Raw genomic sequence first — 25,154 nt, forward strand, 5'->3', positions numbered from 1 at the left:
TCTAGTAGACAAAAGCGAAGGATTCTCTTTAAAACTGCACATTTTGAATTGTTTATGGCTGTGACCTAGAGATACATAAACCACTAATGTATATAATACTAAAAACTCACTAAAACCTCCTGTTGTTACTAAACCCTTCAGAACACATTAAGATATTTTTTACGAAATCCAAGTGCTTTCTGACCCTGCATAGACAGGAACGCAACTGACACATTCAAGACCCAGAAAGGTGGTAAGGAAGTGGTTCAACCCTAATGTTATGAAGCTATGGGTATACTTTTTGTATGCAAAGAATCACTGATGTCACATACAGTTGAGGTCAAAAGTTACAGAATCTTTTTTTTTTTTGCAGAATCTGCAAAATGTTAATTATTTTACCAAAATAAGAGGGATCATACAAAATTCATGTTATTTTTTATTTAGTACTGACCTGAATAAGATATTTCACATAAAAGAGATAAGAGAAAATAGTTGAATTTATAAAAATGACCCCGTTCAAAAGTTTACATACACTTGATTCTTAATACTGTGTTGTTACCGGAATGATCCACAGCTGTTTTATTGTTTAGTTTTGTTGTTGTTTAGTGATAGTTAACAAGACAGCTGCCCGCTGTTCTTGAGAAAAGTCTTTTAGGTTCCACAAATTTGTTGGTTTTTCAGCATTTTTGTGTATTTGAACCCTTTCCAACGACTGTATGATTTTCTTTTGACTCTGAGGGACTAATAGGCATCTATTACAAAATATTCAAATGATCACTGATGCTCCAGAATGAAAAACGATGCATTAAGAGCCGGGGGTGAAAACTTTTGGAATTTGATCAGGGTAGATCAGGGTAAATTTCACTTATTTTGTCTTCTGGGAAACATGCAAGTATCTTCTGTATCTTCAGTACTAAATGAAAAAACAAACTATGATATTTAGGCAAAATAAGAAAAATGTACACATTTTCATTCTGATCAGAAGTTTTCACCCCTCTGACTCTTAATGCATCATTTTTCCTCCTGGAGCATCAGTGAGTGTTTGAACCTTCTGTAATAGTTGCATATGAGTCCCTCAGTTGTCCTCAGTGTGAAAAGATGGATCTCAAAATCATACAGTCATTCTTGGAAAGGGTTCAAATACCCAAAAATGTTGAAAAAACAAAAAATTTGTGGGACCTGAAGGAATTTTCTGAAGAACAGCAGCAGTTTAACTGTTCAGGCCAAACAAGGGACTCATGAACAACTATAACTAAAGAAAAAACACAGCTGCGGATCATTCAGGTAACAACACAGTATTAAAAATCAAGAATAGGTAAACTTTTGAACAGAGTAATTTTTTATAAATTCAACTATTATTTTCTCTTGTGGACTACATGCAAAGGTCTTATGTGAAATATCTCATTCAGGTCAGTACTAAATAAAAATACGAAGCATTTTGTATGATCCCTCTTATTTTGGTAAAATAATTAACATTTCGCAGATTCTGCAAGGTGCATGTAAACTTTTGACCTCAGCTGTAGACTATTTTAGTGATGTCCTTACTACCTTTCTGGGGCTTGAATGTGTCAGTTCCGTCTATGCAGGGTCAGAAAGATGTCAGGTTTCATCAAAAATATCTTAATTTATGTTTTGATCTTATGGGTTTGGAGGCTTTAAAGTAAAACTTTTGAAAATGCATCTCAAAACTTCTAACATACTTAGCAGAACATAAGGGGTAGGAAATGAAAAAAGTGCACATTTAAATAAAAGTCGACTGCACCAACTATATCTGAGAAAGAAGCTTCCAGCTCTAAGGCAGCCCATGATGACTATATTATCTGATGAAAGCCCAGAGGAAAGTCCCACAGAATTTGAACAGGATGCAGTAAAACTATACATGCTTCCACACAGCTGCTGACCCCTCGAGCCTCCGGGCCTCTTCCTGCAGTCCGGTGCCTTCCAATTAGCACCTGATTACCACCTGGATGGGGCAGCGAGTGATTTAACCAGTAATTATGATAATGACCCCCATTACAGGATCGACTCCTTAGTGGGAAACAACCTTGGCTTGCTGTTTACAGCATGGCCCTTAATTAACCAATCATAAATCCTGGTTCAACATACTGAAACCTTACCTAAAACCATCGTCATGTACTGCTCCTCCACGCCAGCCTCCAGCAACAAAGGGGGCACGTAGGTGATCCCAGCCGCCACGCAGATCTCCAGGCCACATGTCAGCGAGTTGAGCAGGACCAGGCGCCACTGAGACCTCCATCCAGTCATATTTACACAGGAAGGGTTCACCTTTCTCCCGTGTGTTGGTGTGAAAACTCTACTCGCTCTTCCAGGAGAAGGCGAAAGGCGCAGGGTCGGGTGCCCAGGGACGAGGTGGGCGCGTGGGGTGCGGGAGAGCAGATATTCGGACTCTCAGATGAACTAGGGGATCCATTGTGTCCTCAGCATTCTTGATCTGAAAGGAAAAGACATAAGATATGAATGAGCTGTTTTTATGAAACACATTCCTGCAGATGTTGTTCTCCCTGTTCCTGACCCTCTGGCCACACTAAGGTCACCCTGTCTAACGTCCCGCCTTCCACTCGCTCTCTGTCATTAGCTCGTTCACTCAGAGCTGATTTGACTGGGCCCCATCACTGCAGTTGCCACCTCTAATTAGCAGCCTTTGTTCATGAAAAGCAACGTTAATGAGTCAGATTTTTACCGCTTCCAGTGGAGAACCGTGCATTGAGAGCATTACTCCGTGGTTGATTTGTGTTCACTGGGGGAGACTGTGCAATTATGAATTTTTTATGACTAATATCAGGGTTTGTTTTCTTCAGCAGGTCATTCATGCTTATTCTGGAACATTCCACTGGGAATGGAGTTTTAAACAATGACGGTTGTTGACTTATAGTCTAGGAGTCTGAATAGATGTTTAAAAGTAATTAAACTAAATTTGTTTATTAGAAAACAAATAAATTCACAGTGGTATCAATGCCGGTTCAAATCCATTCAGCTAAATATTCAGCTATTGACATTCATGTAATTGCATTTTCAAATACTATGTGTGAAAATTCAAAATAAAAGACAATATTGGAAAATGATTGGGAAATTGCTATACTTTTATTCAGTGTCACAAAACTATATAGAAGCTCATTTCTGCCACATAAAAATGTAACAATTATGATTTACTAAAGCATGTTTTTTCTTAAGTCATACATAAAAAAAAAAACTTTTTGTCAAAATTTTGGCTTTTTATCTCACATTTTTACTTATGTTTTAGTTTTGACTTTTATATGAGTTATTTTGGCTTTTTTTTTATCTCACATTTTTACTTATGTTTTAGTTTTGACTTTTATATGAGTTATGACATTATATTTTGACTTTTTGTCATAATTTAAATTTTTAAGTTTTACATCACATTTTTAGATTTTATTAATTATTATTATTATTATTATTTATTTCATTTTGTTTATTTATTTTTTTTAGACAAGCAAAGGTAACTAAAATGCTAAAAGAGACATTTTTGTTGATTTTTGAGGTTGAATGCAAAGTTGAAAATAAAATGTGAATAAGGTTGGCCATAAGTTTATTAAAAGTATTTTTTTAAAAATTGATTCATCAGCTTGTCTTACTTCAGCTTTTTATCTCACATTTGTCAATTTGGACTTTAGACTATGTTATAGTTTTGACTTTTATATGACAGTTATGATGTCATATTTGACTTTTTGTGTCATAAGTAAATTTTTTTATCTTCTGTCATAATTTTGACATTTTATGTATGTATGTATGTATGTATGTATGTATATATATATAGTCATTTTTTCTATCACATTTTTTGATTTAATTAATTTTTTATTATTTATTTATTGAATTTTTTTTTTATACAACCAAAGGTAACAAAAATGTTAAAAGAGACATTTTTGTTGATTTTTTAGGCTGGATGCTAAGTTGAAAATAAAATGTAAAGGAGGTTGACCACAAGGCAATTTAAAGTTTTTTTTTAATTATTATTATTATTATTATTAACTTGTCTTTATTGTTAGTTTGTCATAATTTTGCCCTTTTTATCTCACATTTGTCAATTTTGACTTTTTATGTTATAGGTTTGACTATGACAGTTATGACATCATATGACATTTTGATTTGATGTCATAATTTAATTTTTGACTCATAATTATGACTTATCATATTTTCTTATAGGTCATACTTTCATCATAATTATAAAAGCATAATTTACCCAAGTATGTTTTTTGTTTCCTGTAGCAATTATTGTTTTCCATACAAAACAGTCACTCTAAATGAACAATCATTAAATTTTTTTTTTTTTTTTAGTACTTAGCAATTATTTTTTTTACATTTTTTAGACATTTTTAGATTTTTTAAAAATTATTATTATTATTTGTAAGAAAAACTAAAGGTAACTAAAATGTTAAACAAGATATTTTGTTGATTTTTGAGGTTGGATGCCAAGTTAAAAAAAAAAAATGTGATAGTAATAGTTAGCACAAGCACAAGCACAAAAAAGAAAAGCTGATGATTATGATTAACTGTTTAATAAATTACCTAAAAAGGTCAATAAATCCTTCTAATTAGATTAGCTGATTATCAAAATAATCATTAGATGCAACTGTTTATTTAATGCCAAGCTGTTCATGTCTATCACCAGATCTGTTAGCTACACTATTTACCCCCACCAATGACTTCATCCACAACCCGCCGGTCTTCTCCATACATGTACAAACAAAGCATCTCATACGAAATACAACACCAACGCACTCCCTCTCTGAATATCATTTCCTCCCACAACTCTCCCGGGCACGACACGTCAATCAGGTGAAGGACGTCTTCTCTCAAAATGACACATAAACTCCCAACAACACAAGACACGCTGAAGCTTTTCACATTCTGACCTTGCATAGAGAGGCTATTTGCTTTTCAAATGCAAATAATGAGAGGCAAAGCACACTAGAAAATATGACTAAAACCAGATTTCAACAAGAACAGACCATATTCGATCACTTACTTCAGTCTCAGCACTTCAGGTAACTTGATTTGCTCCCAAGTTGCTCTCGATAATGTTTAAAGTGCTGAAACTCTCTCTCGATTACATCAAGCTCTTCCTGAGCTCGGATATTAAACCACGAGCGACGGCGAGTTCTGCGTCTCTGGTTCTCTGGCGCTGACTGTCACCCTGCCATCTGATTATGAGACATGTGTGAGAACACTCAGAGCAGCCGCCACCTTTCAGGAGGATGAAAAACAACCAGGTGCTAAATTCATATTTGGTGTTACATTCCTCCGTCTATGTGGGCCATCTGCTCAATGTTGGCAGATAGAAAGCATATCATCGCCATTTGAAAAACTATAAGAAAGTTAACGGAAATTATTCAAATCTACAAGTTCATTTTGCTTTTAAGCAGGTTTTTAAATAGAGCTATAGTCAAGAGACCAAAACGAACCAAAAAATACAACAAAGACTTCATTAGCATTCGGTATTTCATCATTAAGTGTATTATGCATTTTTTTAAGTATTTAAATAAATAAGGAAAATATGTTTAATCTAAATATAGAGGAGCCTAAATATCTTACACCACTAAAAAGTGAACATTTTTGCATTAAAGGCTGAAGATTGTGAAATATCTACTAATGATCTCATCAGTTGGTCCATTATTTGGATAGTCAAAGAAAAAACAAGCACAATACTTTAGCACAAAGCATATGCCAAAATGGGGCTCCACAGACGCAACTATTTTACACCCATTCCTTCAGTCTTGAAAGGAGCCCATCAGGGGTCTATCCCAGTCCATCTCTATAGGACCTCCACCCTGCTGTCCCAATGCCTAGACAACCCCCCTACTTTTCACTTGTCCCTTGACAACTTCCCCCACCTCTTTCCAGAACTAGCCCTCAAGGTCATCCTTATTGACAACTTTTCAAGACCTATTGCAAAAGAGAAGCACATTAATACCTGTTTTCCCCGAGTCGTAGTTAATGGACTTTTCTAATGCAGATGTGTTGAAGCATCTCGCCATCTCCTATAGTTCTGACATGGTCTGTTTTTAGTTAGTCTAACTCATTTGTGGCACAGTTAAGCACTACTTGATTTAAGTGTGTCTGTTTTCTACAACTATTCAAAAAACATTAAGTTTAACATTAAGGAACAGTTGACAGAATCTGCAAAATGTTAATTATTTTACCAAAATAAGAGGGATCATACAAAATGCATGTTATTTGTTTTATTCAGTACTGGCCTGAATAAGATATTTCACATAAAAGACGTTTACATATAGTCCACAAGAGAAAATAATAGTTGGATTTATAAAAACGACCCAGTTCAAAAGTTTACATACACTAGATTCTTAATACTGTATTGTTACCTGAATCATCCACAGTTGTTGTTTTTGTTTAGTGATAGTAGTTCATGAGTCCCTTGTTTGTCCTAAACAGTTAAACTGCCTGCTGTTCTTCAGAAAAATCCTTCAGGTCCCACAAAATTCTTTTTCTGTATTTTTCTGTATTTGAACCCTTTCTAACAGTGACTGTATGATTTTGAGATCCATCTTTTCACACTGAGGACAACTGAGAGACTCATATGCAACTATTACAGAAGGTTCAAACAGTCACTGATGCTTCAGAAGGAAACACAATGCATTAAGAGCTGGGGGTGAAAACTTTTGAACAGAATGAAGATGTGTACATTTTGCCTGATTATCATTATATATTTTTTCATTTAGTACTGCTTTCAGCTATAGAAGATACTTACATGTTTCCCAGAAGATAAAATAAGTAAAATTTTCCCTGATCTTTAAATTCAAAAAGTTTTCACCCCCCGAATGAATCATTTTTCCTTTTTGAAGCATCAGTGAGTGTCTAAAAGTCTTTTATGTGAAATATCTTATTCAGGTCAGTACTAAATAAAAAATAACATGCATTTTGTATGACCCCTCTTATTTTGGTAAAATAATTTACATTTTGAAGATTCTGCAAGGGGTATGTCAACTTTTGACCTCAACTGTACATTTTACAATTGTGCTGGATATTTTGTTATTAACGAATCAGTTGAGTTGTTTTAATGACTCACTCATAAAGATGTCACATGTTTTTGAATAGGTTAACAAATTATTCAATGACTTAATTACTACAAAAAGCACTTGTCGCCACTTATTAGTGAACTGTAACCTGCGAAAGAGTCAAAAATCCTTCACAAATTAATACACAGACTGAGAATCTGTCTGGAACATGCTCACATGGTCAAGCAGAGCGATACGAACAGTGAAAAGTCAATCGCCTCATAAAACAAATCAACAAGCAAGAAGTTAAACGGCTCCAGGAGGTTAATAACAGCCTTCTGAAGCGAAGCAATGTGCTTGCGGAAGAAAATGCCCCTATTTACAACTTTATAAACTGTAATTTCTAGCTTCTGCTAACTCATATGAGCGTTCACAAAATAGTGGCGTTTCAGCGGATGATGTAGGATGTAGCGTATGGAGATAACGGAGAATATGCTAGTCTTGTGAAAACCAAGTTTTGTTTACAGCAAAGGAAAACCAGTCTCCTCTTGGCTTATATTGAAACCCTCCTACATTTTTCTTTACAAATCCTCACTTTGTCCTCACTTACGCTACGCTGACGTCCTACATCATCCGCTGGAACGCCACTTTCTTGTGGACGCACGTTGCTGAAACTAGAGATTACAGTTTATAAAGTTTTAAATGTGGATATTTTTCTTGCACAAACAAATCGATTCACTTCAGAAAGCCCTGTGGAGTATTTTTATGATGGATGGATGCAGTTTTTTGGGCTTTAACATCTCAACCCCCATTCACTGCCATTATAAAGCTTGGAAGAGTCAGGACATTTTTTTCAACTCCAAATGCATTCGTCTGAAAGAAGGAAGTCACATACACCTGGGATGGCTATTTTGTTTGTGCACAATTCACAGCAGCTGTGTTTTGTTCTGAATCAGTGTTTTTGAACAAATCAATTGAGCTAATTCAGTGACTCACTCATTAAGATGTGATTTGTTTAATTTTTGATTGAGTCAGTGTTTTCAACAAATCAGCTGAACAAATCAATGACTCACTCAAAAAGACTGTTAAAATACTTCAGAAGAATAAATCTAGTGTATCATTATTGAATGGCCTTGCACAAGTAAAGTTAAATCCAATCATTCAACTTCTATGACCATGTAAAGTTGTTCAACCAAATCACATTTATATGAATACCATGGATACCAAAAACAAACATAACGTAACTCTCCACAAATGACTGTTTATTTGATGCAAATACCACATGTTGGTAATTTATAACTAGATACACAAATACTTAAAGTATTTTCAGCTGCGAAAAGGATGATTTAGGGGAAGTTTACAAATACAAAACAAATGCTTTTTACTAAATAATTAACACAAAAGCTTCACATTTCACATTTTTTCTTAGTCTAGATGGTTTCAACATTAGGCTACGCCACTGAATATTCTTTTTAAGCAATGCTAACTAAGGTCAGCATGAAGGATTGTGTTACTCCAGTTAATTTCAGACCCTTGTTACCAAGGGGAGAATTTGACATAATGAAAACTGACAATTCAAGGAGACGTGTCACTCACGAGGCATTAAAAGTGTTATCATGCCAGTGGTATCATGGTTCAGAGACACTGGGGAAGCTGGAAGTTATAAGCGAGCTACCGTATAGAATTTAGCAGCGTGTTTGACGTGCCTTAAATTATGTGTCAAATGAAAGCCACGTGTGTTTGCTCTAAACCTGGCGTGCTTTAACTGTGACATGAATCACGCTAGGCAAAGGCACTGGGTCATTCAGCCAGCACAACGGCCCCACTTTTACATCTTCAAACCTGATTTTGTAAACATGCTCTAACCATTGCATACCAGGTTAAGGATCCTTTGACACCACTATTGCTCCTCTTACACACCACAATCCCAGACCTATTCAAAACCGCAACCCCCTCTGCCCCTGCAGATAAGCTTTAATGGCTCTGAAGGGCATTATTACCATACAAAACAGGCTTTGTGAACATTGAGCCAATGTTAGTAACTTGATACACTGAGGAATCGAGCCTTTTCAGTTAAGCTTTTATCAAGTCTTAGGAGTCTTAGAAACACCCTTAACAACAGCCCGAGTGTCTGAGCTTAAAGCCGAGGAGAGCATTTCTCCAGAGTGACATCAGAACCACAAGCAACAGTGGACGTCCAACCAAAAACCTCAGATGATGTACAACATGGTTTCACTGAAAGCGAGATGAGACCGAGTCGACACTGGAGCTCTAATCCCACAATTTAACATTCCACTTAGACAAGCTATTTAGCAGTTGACGCAAAATCTCGGACTTTGTCTTGGTCTCCACCCTGGACTTGATTTCAGGGAAGATCCTGCTGTAATTCTTCTCTTAACCGAGATCACACGACAGCGGCATGACCTGGGCACGTTAATCTTATTCTAGCATCCGCTAGCGTGACCTCTGACCTCAGCACTTGGTCCTGATTATATGTTAAACCTTCCCTTAAAAACAATGGTTTGAAATTACGTTGTCATGTTGTTTCATGAAAACCCTTGTACTCACTTCTGCTGTAGGTGAAGCTGGATCACGAATGATTCGTGTGAACACAGACGTATTTATGTAGATCGCTGGGCGCATTTACTTCTAAAACGAAAATAACGTTAATCCTCTGTGTCTTCAGTGGCTCAGATGTAGTGAGTAAATGATGACTGCTATGATCATTATTACATCCAAACACAGAACGCCTCAATCGCTCAATTGAAGACATTCTTGTCCACCCCTGCACTGGAGTCGAAACAATGCCGGTCGGAGTCGGACTGTTCACAGCTCAGTCAGGGCGGATCTAAGGTAAGTCAATTAACTATCATTGGAGCGGCCTGGGTTTTTGTGATGTCACACAGACAAGATGCTGAGAACGGCTTGATTTGAAAAAGGGGATATTTCCTATGAAGATTACAAAAATAGCACTGGGTGGATTTTTATCATTATAGGGTGGTTGTGTACACACACTGCCAACACACATTGAGTTTGGCATCCGATGACCCCTTTAAGTTAAAAGGTTAATAAGTTTAATGGTTAAAAGTTCAAAATGGCATAGAAATAAAAGAAATTACTGTGATGGTCCAGATATTTGCTAGTGATATAAAATCAATAATCATTCAATATTCATTGTGTGAATATCACAATGATTCACTTCCGTGAATCAGTTCAAATAGTAAATTTGAATCAGAATTTAAAGGTATAGTTCACCCAAAAATGTACATTCTGTCATCAATCATATCGTTCCAAATCTGTCAGAACTTTGTTCATCGTTGGAACACAAATTAAGCTATTTTTTATAAAATTCGAGAGATTTCTGACCCTGCAAAGACAGCAAGCGTGTGGTGCTGCAGTTCTTCTGACTGAATGAAATCACCACTTCTCTCCATTTTAGAACAGACACATAATTATCAAGATATACTTATATCGCCAGTGCGTTGAAAATATTGAGCCTCAACAACGCTTTGCAAAAACAAGAGGTTGTCGTTACTGAACTGCAAGATCCCACACTTTCTCACCCAATGGTATCAGGTTCAGGTGCGGACACACAATCTGCCGAGGCAGTTCACACTCAGGCTTTATGCAGCTCCCGGGAGAGGACCGCTCAGTTATCTGATAGACACTGGATACAGAAAGACACTTATCAGGTCAAAAGAGAGAGGAATGTGGGCTGCCGATGACCTGAGAGACACAATAAAGCAAGCTCTGATCCTCTCTAATGGAGTGCTATGAAATTACCAGAAAGTTCTGGAAAGAAATGACTTTAAATCAGCTGCATGATTCATTTTTTATATTCTAAATTTTAGATGTCTCTCTGAGTGTGTAAAATACACACAAACACATATTATTCGCTTGTATTATTTTATTTTAAAAAATAAGTGAAGAGGAAACTGTACAAATATGTCAAGCACTGCAGGTTTTATCAACATTCATGGCCTTTCCAAATACCAAACATTGGAATTCTTCTCAAGGTAGCTAAAGCATGACTTCATCGCCCTTGAACTTTCAAACCAGCCCGATTACACACATATGCACACATTTCTCTCGCAGCATGCACAATTTGCTTTGAGGCAATCTCAGGATGGAGAAAAGAAAATGTTTCAGTATTACAAAAAAAGTGAAATCTTACCAAATACATTCAGTAGCACACATCGTCCATGTCATTAACTTCTCCTGCAAACTTTAGGTTCAGTCTCAGCCTTATTTTTCTATAATAATGCTCTTCTTATTTGCTTCAACCAGTGTGATGTAAAACCCCTTGTATGGGGCAGAAATCCTTCTCTTAAACACCAAAATCCTGTCACCTCAGGCCCTAAGCAACACTAAACGTGGCCCCCAGCATAGCAGCCCAACACTGATATGAAACAAAGAACGGATTCATATCAATTCCACCTCAGGACTGTATTTTCTCCATCCCCTCCTCTTGTTCAGCCCACCCACCAACCCCCTGATCCATCTCATTTCCCTAGCTAAAAAACCCCTGCAATAATGGCCCAGATCAGGTTTAACTCCACATAAGGACAGGCCTTTCTCACACCTCTACCTCCCAGCCCTGGGGCCAAAATTTTCTACAACCGTCCCCAACACCAAAATGGACTCTTTATGCTAATCCGCACTCTAATGCACTTCAAGCATGTTGGCCAAATGAATTTTTGTCCATACAGTTGGGAAAAAGTAATTTGGACCACATTTACTTTCATTGTAAAGTCACACACCACAGGTTTGGAAATTATGAAAGGTAAGATACGTGACTCAGTGTAGCTACAACGAACAAGTACAGTTATTGCACTATTTGGTGAAGAAATACAAAACAACTAAAATGTCACTAGTATCGTAAATCATGCGTAATTGATTATTTACTTCACACAATAACCTTTAAGAAAACCTGTGAATGAGACTTTGTGTGGTACATCTTTGGCTGAATGCTAACGCTCCTCCCTATGGATTGGTTTTTATTGCGATGACTAAGTTTATTGCCATCTATCTTTGGTTCATTAAATAGTGATTATGTTAGCACAAGGAATGATGCAATTTTCTGAGAAGACGACACACACTCCCAGTTACTGAGAAAAACAGCTCTTAGGGCTGTTTATTACCATGAATATGTTAAGCCGTTGGGTATTATATATGAGCAAACGAAGTAAAGGAACTAATACTGAGATTGTTAGTCAGCCATTACCTAAAAGAAAAAATTAATAAGCAGGCTTGTAACCTTGGTGTTATTTCGTAGTTGCATGCATAAATAAATAAATAAAAATGAATGCATGAATGAAAAAATTAATATTTGAGTGAAACAAAAGTTTACATCTTCCTGTTTATTACATGGCTGCTTACCAACTAACTAAACAGCTCGCTTGATTAATTTGTTCTGGAATCAGACTACACTGTTTGTACTTGATGTTTTTTGATTCCCTAAAATAGCCTCAATAAAGTAATTTATTTGGAAATCAGTCTACACTGGTTGCGGTGAATGTTTTTTAAATCCATAAAAGAATAGACTCACTAGATTCATTTGTTCTGGAATCAGACTACACTGTTTGTTTTTTGATTCCCTAAAAAGAATCGCCTCACTAAAGTAATTTATTTGGAAACCAGACTACACTGTTTGCACTGTATGTTTTTGCTTTACTAAAAAGAACCAGCTCACCAAAGTCATTCATTCGGAAATCAGAGTACACTGTTTTTACCTGATGTTTTTTTGAATTACTAAAAAGAAGCAACTCACTAGATCAATTCACTCTGGAATCAGACTACACTGTTTGCACAGTTTGTTTTTTGATTCCCTAAAAAGAATCGCCTCACTAAAGTCATTTATTTGGAAATCAGACTACACTGTTTGCACTGTATGTTTTTTGATTCACTAAAAAGAATCGGCTTACTAGATTCATTTATTCTGGAAACAGACTACACAGTTCGTTTTTTTGATTCACTAAAAAGAACAGTTTTTGCATGCATAAATAAATAAAAATGAATGCATGAAAGAAAAAATGAATATTTTAGTGAATATTAGTGAAATAAAAGTTTACATCTTCCTGTTTATTACATGGCTGCTTACCAACTAACTAAACAGCTCGCTTGATTCATTCGCTCTGGAATCAGACTACACTGTTTGTGCTGTATGTTTTTTGATTCACTAAAAAGAATTGGCTCACTAGATTAATTCATTCTGGAATCAGACTACACTGTTTGTACTGTTTGTTTTTTGATTCCCTAAAAATAGCCTCAGTAAAGTCATTTATTTGGAAATCAGTCTACACTGTTCGCGGTGGATGTTTTTCGATTCCATAAAAGAATCGACTCACTAGGTTCATTTGTTCTGGAATCAGACTACAGTGTTTGTTTTTTGATTCCCTAAAAATAGCCTCAGTAAAGTCATTTATTTGGAAATCAGTCTACACTGTTCGCGGTGGATGTTTTTCGATTCCATAAAAGAATCGACTCACTAAGTTCATTTGTTCTGGAATCAGACTACAGTGTTTGTTTTTTGATTACCTAAAAAGAACCGGCTCACCAAAGTCATTCATTCGGAAATCAGAGTACACTGTTTTTGCTGTATGTTTTTTGATTCACTATAAAGAATCGGCTCACTAGATTAATTTGTTCCGGAGTCAGACTACACTTTTTGTGCTGTATGTTTTTTTTATTCCCTAAAACACTGGCTCACTATATTGATTCACTATGGAATCAGACTACGCTGTTTGTGCTGTATGTTTTTTGATTCACTAAAAAGAATCAACTTACTAGATTCATTCACTCTGGAAACAGACTACACAGTTTGCACTGTTTGTTTTTTGATTCCCTAAAAAAGCGGCTCACCAAAGTCATTCATTAGGAAAACAGAGTACACTGGTTGTGGTGAAGGTTTTTTGATTCCCTAAAAAAGGGCTTGCTAGATTCATTCACTCTGGAAACAGACTGCACTGTTTGTACTGTTTGTTTTTTGATTCTCTAAAAAGAACAGCCTCACTAAAGTTATTTATTTGGAAATCAGACTACACTGGTTGTGGTGAGTGTTTTTGATTCTCTAAAAGAACCAACTCACTGGATTAATTTGTTCTGAAATCAAACTACACTGTTTGCGCTGTATGTTTATTGATTCACTGAAAAGAATCGACTCTCTAGATTCATTCATTCTAGAATCAGACTACACTGTTTGCACTGTATGTTTTTTGCATGCATAATAAATAAATTAAAATGAATGCATGAATGACAAAATGAAGATTTGAGTGAAACACAAGTTTACATCTTCCTGTTTATTACATGGCTGCTTACCAACTACCAATTCATTCGCTCTGGAATCAGACTACACTGTTTGTGCTGTATGTTTTTTGATTCCCCAAAAGAACTGGTTCATTAGAATCCTTATTTCTGGAATCAGACTACACTGTTTGCACTGCATGTTTTTTTTATTCCCTAAAACGGCTCACTATATTGATTCACTCTGGAATCAGACTACGCTGTTTGCATTGTATGTTTTTTGATTCACTAAAAAGAATCAACTCACTAGATTCATTCACTCTGGAAACAGACTACACAGTCTGTTTGATTTTGATTCCCTAAAAAAGCCAAAGTCTCACCAAAGTCATTAATTCGGAAAACTGTACACTGGTTGTGGTGAATGTTTTTTGATTCCCTAAAAAATGGCTTGCTAGATTCATTCGCTCTGGAAACAGTACTGTTTGTTTTTTTATTCACTAAAAAGAACAGCCTCACTAAAGTAATTTATTTGGAAATCAGACTACACTGGTTGTGGTGAATGTTTTTTGTTTCCCTAAAAGAACCAACTCACTGGATTAATTTGTTCTGAAATCAGACTACACTGTTTGCGCTGTATGTTTTTTGATTCACTAAAAAGATTCGGCTCACTAGATTCATTCACTCTGGAAACAGGCTACACTGTTTGCTTTTTGATTCACTAAATGTACTGATTCATAAGAGTCAATTGTTCGGCAGACTGACTACAGAAAGCTGCAACTGACCAAACAAAAAGAAATATTCCAGAGAGTCACGTAATGGAGGTCAGTAGTCAAAACCTCTATAATTTAAAGATCCATATGAGTCATGTAAGTATACACACTCACCAAATGAGTCATAGGAAAACAGGTAGTGAGAAGAAAAAAAAGCCTCTCAAGACATATCAAAAGCTCCTTCAATATACTGTAAACAGTAGCCTAAAATTCACCGCACACTGTATTTTAAAAATAATTCATATAATCAGTGAAAATCCCAAAATTAGATGAAGTTTCAGTAGGGAACGGAACAAATGGTGCCACGGTAGCAGGCGCAGCCTTGCAGTCATTCCCGGTTGGAAAATTCCGTCACACAGGAAATTACAATCATTGTAAATTACAATCATTCAGGAGCTCTTTCTATGTTTATGTGCTCATCCATAACCAGGGATTGGCTTTTTACTGTATACACCTATTAAAACTCACCTGGTCTATTCTTGTAGACGTTAATGTCATGGTTTTGGAAACAGCAACTTCAAGTGCAAAGTTCTTTTCAAGTAGAAATTCCAAATGAAAAGCCGCTGGAATATAACTTGGGTGTGGATGTGTACAGTCAAAAAGACGAACATAAGGCGCTCAAACATTTACTAAATCAACAAAACGCGGAGACGCTCCACCAAAAAATATTTATGGCACAACAATAGCCAAGCTGAAATGACCATCAAAGCACATAGCCATACTGACTTATATCACAGTTTATCCTTTCAAAGAGTTCAGTGCGTCTCAGATATCAAAGGTCCTCTTCTATCCTTTTCACTACATGAAAGAGACCTTCTCCCCCAACCCATATTTCTCACTGTCGCTCAGACACTCAGTTACTTGAAAGGACAGTAAATCACAAACTTTCATTTCATCCCCTTCCTTCTTTTTTTCATAACTTGGGGTTTCCTGGCATACACAGAATATGTTTATTCAACCGAAGCATCAGTGTTTATATACGAGGCTCTTCTCCCACCCTTCAGTCAGTGTGGCTTTTCTCTACCAACATCTGGCCTTATCACCATGGGAAAATGACTCAAGACGAGTCTCATTTATCCTGTCCTCGGGGCCCCATGTACACCATTGTGATTTTGACCTGATACTCTGCATAAAAGTATGTCTTGCTATTAGAAAAATAGCTTAGCTTTGGGGCCTCCACTACAGACATTAAATCTGTGGATGCTTTTTTTGCAACCCATAATGAGGCCTCCATGAAAACACTCTGAGAAAAGGTTCTAAATTGAATTACGCACAAAATGGACGTTTAAGATGCAAAACGTCTAGCAGTCGCATTGCTGATGAGCGGCAGACGCACATTAAACGGTTGTAATTTGCAAACAAAACCTTAAATGTTGCTTTTAAAAGCCCCAGGAAAGCATTTGTGATGATAGGTTTGCAAACCTTGACTCATTTTTCTTTATAACCAGAGACATAAACAGTTGAAACAACAGAAAGACCTAGATTGAATTGTCTAAGAGTATCAGTCGTGCGCAGGTTTCAAAAAGAAGTCGAGCCACAAAATAAAAAAAATAAATAAATAAATAAAAAATTAGAATTTACAGTAGCTGTAAATATAAATGTATTTTTGACTATAAATGTATTGTAATTTAGGTTCTATTATATATAAATATAATATAATACAATATATGTCTGAAAAATAAAGATTTTTCTGCTGGTCGAGTCGAACAATAAATAAATAAATAAGAATATCACTTGTGCGCAGGTTTGAAAAAGAAGTCGAGCCACAAAATAAAATAAAATAAAATAAAAATATTTAGAATTTACAGTAACTAAATATAAATGTATTTTTGACTATAAATGTATTGTAATTTAGGTTTTATTATATATATAAAAAATGTAATCTAATTAAGATAATATATTATAATAAATATAATATAATATAATATAATATATGTCAGAAAAATAAAGATTTTTCTGCTGGTCGAATCGAACAATAAATAAATAAATAAGAATATCAGTCGTGTGCAGGGTTCAAAAATAAGTCGAACCACCAAATAAAATAAAATAAAATTTTATATATATATTAGAATTATAGCAACTGTAAATATAAATGTATTTTTGACTATAAATGTATCGTAATTTAGCTTTTATTTTATTGTATGTGTGTATGTATATACTGTATATATATACTGTATATAAAATAAAATTAAGTATTATATTGTATTATACATATATAATATGTGACCCTGGACCACAAAACCAGTCATAAGGTCAATTTTTCGAAACTGAGCTTTATTCATCATCTGAAATCTGAATAAATATGCTTTCCATTGATGTATGATTTGTTAGAATAGGACGATATTTGGCCGAGATACAACTATTTGAATATATGGAATCTGAGGGTGCGAGAAAATCAAAATATTGAGAAAATCACCTTTAAAGTTGTCCAAATGAAGCTCTTACTAATGCATATTACTAATCAAAAATTAAGTTTTTATATATTTACAGTAGGAATTTTACAAAAAATCTTCATGAAACATGATCTTTACTTAATTTCCTAAAAATGATTTTTGGCATAAAAGAAAAATCAATAATTTTGACCCATTCAATGTATTTTTGGCTATTGCTACAAATATACCCCAGCGACTTAAGACTGGTTTTGTGGTCTAGGGTCACATATAATAAAATATAATATAATACAATGTATTGGTTTTGGATCAAAAATAAAGAAGGTTCTACTGGTTGACTCGAACAATAAATAAATAAATAAATAAATAAATAACATCTATTTATACTTTACAGTAATTCCTTTGGTTGTATCTGTTAAGGTCACAAGATTTCCTAAAATAAATAAATAAATATATTAAATAAAAATTTTAAAATATATTTATTTAAAACTTATAGTAACTATCTGTTAAGGTGGCTAAGATTTTTTTTTTTTTTTAAATAAATTAATACAATTATTCAACAAGGAGGCATTATATTGCACAAAAATGACAGTAAAGTTTCTAATTCAAATAAATGTGGTTCATTTGAACTGTCTATTTTGAATCCTTAAAAAATGTATTACAGTTTCCACAAAAATATTAAGCATTACAACCGTTTTCAATGTTGATAATAATTAGAAATGTTTCTTGAGCAGCAAATCAGCATATCAGAATGATTTCTGAAGGATCATGTGACACTGAAATGCTGAAAATTCAAATTTGCATCACAGGAATAAATTCCATTTTAATTTAGATTAAAACAGAAAATTGTTATTTTAAACTGTAATAATATTTCACAATAATACTGTTTTTCCTATATTTTTAATCACATAAATTACAGTCTTGGTAAGCATTTTATATAGAATATAATTTTTATGTTATTCATTTATATAAATGTATAAACATTACTATCATCTGTAAAGCGACTTGTGCAAGGGCATCCAAAAAAGTAGTTTCTTGTCAGTTGTTGTGACTATACCAAACAGCATCTTTTCAAAGGATGCCAAAAATATCCCATCTACAAGGCTGCAACTCCCAAGTTCTTTGTAATAAAAGTTCTTTGAGACCACATACGCAGAGGCAGAAAATAAACAGTTGGTAGAGCGACGTTGAAACACAGTGTTCCCACATTCTGTGTCAGTGCTCAGCGGCTTTCATCACCATTGTCATCTTGCCATCATGTTATTCTACAAGTGGGAGGGTGACATGACTGAAAAAAGCTTAATATGAATGAATCCGAATGAACGTCCTTCAAATCATTCTTGCCAGTTTACGCAAGATGGGTCATGTGAGGTTAGCCGGCATTCTTAGGACGATGGGCAAATAATACTATTCGAACCGCGCTGCCTCAGGCATGCAGTGCAGAGTGTTTCATCACAAAATCTGCATTCACCACCATTGTCTTGAAGTCCTAAGAATACACCACATCAATCAGAGTATGTATTTCTTTTCTAACTCGAGCAGACATAGCTAGCTCTGCCTGGCCTTCACTGGCAGCTCCAATTATTTACTGAAATCCAGTCCAGCAAACATTAAAGGAATGAACAACTTGAAAGGAATAAACTCAGCCAAGAGAATGGAAGGTGACTTTCCAAAACTGGTTGGCGGCCATCCGAATCCTGCAAACTTTGGCCGTTTGGTGTAGACGTGGAGACATCATTCACCTTAAGCCAGCTGGCAACAGCTCTCTGTATTACAGGTTAGTGGTGTAAACTCTGACCTTGAGGCAAGGGGAGGCTTTCTGGAATGCATTTGTGTCTTTTAATGACAATTTGAGCTCCATCAAAAGAGTTTATTAAACTAGTTGAGTTACAAGGCGAGTTACAGCAGCTTAATTAGCTAAATTCCAGAAGTCAACTGCTTCCCGTTTGTTCAGATAATATAGGGTAACTGGAAAAGAGTGACTGGAATACTGACTGGATGTACTGAGGACAGCTATGCAAAAGGACAAACAAACTTTTTGACCTTCAGGCCAGAAAAAACAAAACAAAAAAACCACTCTATTTGGCAATGAGTTCCAGACAAAAAAATATGTAATTATTTTTTCTTACACTTATTTAGATTGCAAAACAACTTTGCATTATAATATTATAGTATTAATCTATGCATATATTATGTAAATTAACAAATAATAATTATTATTATAGTATGTAAAGTATTAATAATGTTTATTAAAAATAAAAAAATGTATGCATATATAATGTAAAATAACAAATAATAATATTAATTATATTAGTAGTAGTATTTAAAACAACGTTGCATGATATTATAGTATTAATATTAATATAGTTTTTATAGTATTAATGTTTATAAAAAATAAAAAACAAATAATAATATTAATTATTATATTTATTATTAGTAGTATTAATATTACATTATTATAGTATTTATAGTATTAATAATGTTTATAAAAAATAAATAATAAACTTTGCATATGTAATGTAAAATAACAAATAATAATAATTATTGTTAAAAACATTAAAAACATAAACAACATTATAATATAGTATTAATATAATATTTATAGCATTTATAGTATTAATAATATTTATTAAAAACATTAAATCTATGTATACATAATGTAAAATAAATTATTATTATTCTTTTATTATTAAAACAACTGCATTATAATATTATAGTATTAATATTATATTATAGTACTTATAGTATTAATAATATTATTAAATATATAAAAATCTATGATAAAAACGTTGCATTATAATATTAAGGTATTAATATTATATTATTATAGTATTTATAATATTAAGAATATTTATTAAAAATATTAATTTATGCATATATAATGTAGAATAATAATATTATATTAAATAATAATAACACTAATTACTACTACTACCACCATTAGTTTATTTTGCCTTGATTTTTACAACAACAAAACATATTTAAATACATTTATTCTTACAGCCATTTAGAGTGCAAAACACTTCATAACAATAATAATAATAATAATAATTGTTGCTGTTATGATAAATTATTATATATAATGTATCTGCAAGTATCATTTAAGATAAGTTACTAAATAACTATTGTTTATGTTGTTATTATGCAGTCGTAAAATGTAAAAATGACTCAAATAAATCATAGGGTCACCGCTGAACTTTAAACAAAAATGTGTTCTTTATATCTACCATAACTCACCATCTTGCATGGTGGTAAAGGTGCTTCAGTCTATACAGTCTGGAGGGCTGAAAGAGGAGCATGTATAATTAAGAAAACAAAACGCCATGACTGGCTTAAGAGGCTCTGCAGGTTGCCGGATCTGATCCGCTGTTGTGTAGTATTAGTCGAGCTGAGTACAGCTGGCCTGGCTAGGGAATTTCGGGTGAGGAACATTACTCAAGGAAGCAGCAGATGAGCCCTGTTAGTGCTGGATCTCAAGCCCTAAAGCATCTTTATGCTCAGCTAAACTTAATGAAAAAAAAATCTTACTTATTAAATTGTTTGTCTGTCTGGAATAAAAGAACCATAGCAGAGAACACTCCACTCTCCCACAGAGCAATGAGCTTTCAAATGTGTCATTTTCTGTTTATTAAATAGTTTCAGGCGGACAATGTCAAGAGAGACTGCTATAAATAAATACTTGTCTAGACTCCCCATAAATATTGTCTTGCTGTCAGCGGTGACTCATAATAACTGTGCTGGTGGATGGAAATATGACCAAATATAACCACCTTTGCAGCTTTACTTCATTCCGTTTTAAATTATGAACATCTGAACTTGACTTTATAACATGTAACATAACATGTTCATTTAGCATCTTGCATTTGGTACCAGCAGTCTTTCACTGAACCCGAAAAAAGTGGCTGTCGCATATTTTGACTATTTAAACCGATTCAATAAACATTTCAACAATTCTTTTACATTATTATAGTAGTCTATATTGTGGTGTATTACACGCTTCAGAACGTTCCAATTAAGCCAGATGTAACATTACAGTTTGTTTATTACGTTCTTAATCGATTACAATATTCGAATCGAATATATTCGAAAAAAGCGGTTATTGGTTCGTTACGTCAGCAAGCTGTAGCTATATAACGTGTTTGTAAGACCGTTCTTGGTTCAATAAGTCACCAAGTTATCGTTCAGACCAATTTTAGGAACTTATTCGATTAAAATGTGAGACTCCAAAAGAGATTCGTTCATGAAGCAGACATCGTTTAGCGCTTGGATCGCCGAAATATGCCGCAAGCGCATATGACGTCCAAAAATGCTGTCTAGGCAGGCAGCTCGCTATGTTTTGAGACACAGCCAAAACATGAGGCAGAGACTAAACAAAGTCTCAAAATACTTAAGTATTTACCTCCCCCACAGCCATGTGTCAAAACAGCGGGGGTTTCACCAAATGTTTACAGCTTTAGATATACTTCAGTTGGAAAAAATAATTGACTCTAATTGTTAAACAGTCGATGCCACCCTGGCACTTGGCACTCCATACAAAACTAATGGAAAGGCTACAAGAAGTTTGAGTGTTTAAATGGGAGTCGAGCTTTAAACGTTAAACTTCCTAATATAAAACCAGTTGTCGGTTTCCATCGTGAACATCACTGACGAAAACGCGCGTTATGCAAACAACGCTAGTCTGTGTGTTTGTATAACGGTACAAACATGTTTGCTGTTCTCCTCACCAGTGATTTTATCCGGCGCGAGTGTATTATGCAGGAAGCGGAAGTTATTTTGATTCAATGAACAAGTTTCTTGCGTTTATCACTCAGTCGGAAACGTCTCTCAGCTCGACCACGTCAACGACTCTACATAAACCTCATTTGTACTACATAATCACTTGTGTAGAGATGAGAACAGGCTGATCTTACCTTCCAGACGCGGCTCTCGTGTGTCCGCTCGCTTCCACGGACGCTCCGCTGTTTCCCAACTTTGTGGGAAGGACTCAGTGACGTGCTGAAATTATCCGGGGAAAAAAAGGCATGAATCACTGCACGGACCCGGGAGGTGTAGAGGATGGGTTAAATCCTCCTATTGAGCCCAGGTCAACCACCAAAGAAAAGAAAGAAGTGCACGGAATTTCAGTTTCTTATTAGTTTTTAGAGCCAAATCCGTATTTTACTTCAGGCACAGGGACAGTTTACATTCAAGTGCCTGCATTTGCGTCTGAAAATAACATGTTCAAGAGTTTCTAATCTGATTTATTTTAACATAACAATGTCGTTTCTATTACTGGATAAATGTACTGAAACGTCCATTGTAAAATCTATTAAAACATAATAATTAGTAGCGTCCGTCTATCTATCCATCCATCTATCTATCTATCTATCTATCTATCTATCTATCTATCCGTTCATGTATATATCTGTCTATCCGTTCATGTATATATCTGTCTGTCTGTCAGTCCATCAGTCTGTCTGTCTGTCTATCTATCTATCTACCTATCAGTAAGTACGTCTATCCGTTCATGTATATATCCGTCTGTCAGTCTGTCTGTCGATCTATCAATCTATCAGTCCATATATACGTCTATCTGTTTGTCAATCTATCTATCTATCTATCAGTCCGTATATATGTCTATCCGTTCATGTATATATCCGTCTGTCAGTCCATCAGTCCGTCTATATCTATCCGTCCATCTATCTATCCGTCTGTCAGTCCATCAGTTTGTCTGTCATCCATCCATACAGCTATCTATCTATCTATCTATCTATCTATCTATCTATCTATCTATCTATCAGTCCATAAGTCCATCTATATCTATATGTCCATCTGTCAGTCCATCAGTCCGTCTATGTCTATTCGACCGTGCATCTGTTTTTGTCTATCTATCATCAGTCCGTCTATATATCTATCTGTCCATCTATCTATCCGTCTGTCAGTACATCAATATATCTATCTGTCCATCTATCTTTCTACCTATCTATCTGCCTATATATTTATCTATCTGTTCATCTATCTATCCGTTTGTCACTCCACCAGTCTATCTATCTGTTCATGTATATATTCGTCTGTCAGTCCATCTATCTATCTATCTATCTATCTATCTATCTAGTCCGTATATATATCTGTCCATCTGTTCATGTATATCTATCTATACATCCATCTATCTATCTATACCTATCCATTCATCTATCTATCTATCCATCCATCTGTTAGTCCATCTGTCTATCTATCTGCCTATATGTTTACCTATCCATTCATCTATCTATCCGTCTGTCAGTCCATCTATATATCTATCCGTCTGTCCATCCATCTGTTTTTGTCTATCTACCCATCCATCCACCAATCTACCAGGTTGTCCGTCTATATATCTATCTATCCATCTATCCGTCTGTCAGTCCATCAATATCTATCTATCTATCTATCTATCTATCTATCTATCTATCAGTCCATATATATATGTCTATCCGTTCATGTATATATCCATCTGTCAGTCCATCTATCTATCTATCTATCTATCTATCTATCCATCTGTCAGTCCATCAGTCTGTCTATATGTCATCTATCCATACAGCTATCTATCTATCTATCTATCAGTCCATAAGTCCATCTATATCTATCTGTCCATCTGTCAGTCCATCAGTCTGACTATATATCTATCCGTCCGTCCATCTGTTTTTGTCTATCTACCCATCTACCCACCAGTCTGTCTGTCTATCAATCCGTATATATATCTGTCCATCTGTTCATGTATATCTATCTATCTATCTATCCATTCATCTATCTATCCATCTGTTAGTCCATCTGTCTATCTATCTGTCTATGTTTACCTATCCATTCATCTATCCATCTGTCCATCCATCTGTTTTTGTCTATCTACCCATCCACCCACCAGTCTACCAGTTTGTCTGTCTATCATCCGTCCGTCTATCGTCTGTCAGTCCATCAATATATCTCTATCTATCTGTCTGCCTATATATTTATCTATCTGTTCATCTATCTATCTGTCTGTCTATCCATCTATCTATCTATCTATCTATCTATCTATCTATCTATCTATCTGTCTATCTATCCTTGTAATCTGGATTACATAATCAGATTTCAAAAATCAGGATTATAGTATAGAATATATAGATTATATTATAAAATACTTGTAATCAGACTAGTTAATTTTTTATTTTTATGAACACCTGCAGATTTTTCACAAACCCAAGTTTGGGAAACCTCGATGTAATGTAATGCTTAATGCACTTCATGTTGTTAATAACAACAAATGTAATATATTTTCTTTCTCTTTGTATGTTTATATTAATATGGTACAAGATTATCGTATTGAAATCAATGTAATAAACAAGTTGTGTCAAAATCTTATCTATGCCCTAGCAAGCTAGAGCACTACAAGAAAGCTATATTTAGATAAGAATATTTTTGTTGTGCTGTCTTCGTGTTGGTCTCTAAGAGGAAGAGCTGTTACCGCAGACATGCATACTTAACAGAACAGTCCGTGCCACTATCAGATCCCATGAGGAATGTCTGGGCCTGGCTGATATTTCTGTTTAAATGACATATCGCAGAAAACTGTGTTATTAAATTGAGCGTCAGCTTCTTTTGACAACTTAATCACCAGGAGAATAAACTTTCCAATTATTGTTTCTAGCCTTTTGTGTATTGACGACACATGTAGACAGTGTGGAGATGATAAGCTCTAATTAAAACGAACACATCCTACTCTCATCACACAAACAGGAGAAGGCAGTCCATTGGGGAGGGCGTTCAATGTTTCGGCCTGGCTGAATAAA

At 34.9% G+C, this 25,154-nt stretch overlaps 1 protein-coding gene across 3 annotated transcripts in view; it reads right to left on the reverse strand.

Moving 5' to 3' along the window:
- LOC127156473 (solute carrier family 45 member 3) overlaps positions 1-22,444 on the reverse strand; it is a 37,485-nt gene extending 15,041 nt beyond the window's left edge. Inside the window, exons 1-2 of one of the 3 annotated variants that reach the window (XM_051099352.1) lie at positions 22,284-22,444; positions 2,097-2,431 (exon numbers count right to left, since the gene is read on the reverse strand). In XM_051099352.1, coding sequence (XP_050955309.1) covers positions 2,097-2,244 — 148 coding nt within the window. In that variant the 5' untranslated portion in view covers positions 2,245-2,431; positions 22,284-22,444. Of the gene's footprint in view, positions 1-2,096; positions 2,432-4,984; positions 5,143-11,145; positions 11,240-22,283 lie in introns of those variants that run through there. The other 2 variants (XM_051099354.1, XM_051099353.1) reach the window with 2 other exon arrangements.
- Between the last annotated feature and the right edge of the window lie 2,710 nt (positions 22,445-25,154).

Source organism: Labeo rohita, chromosome 25, assembly GCF_022985175.1.
Source record: "Labeo rohita strain BAU-BD-2019 chromosome 25, IGBB_LRoh.1.0, whole genome shotgun sequence".
NCBI lineage: Eukaryota > Metazoa > Chordata > Actinopteri > Cypriniformes > Cyprinidae > Labeo > Labeo rohita.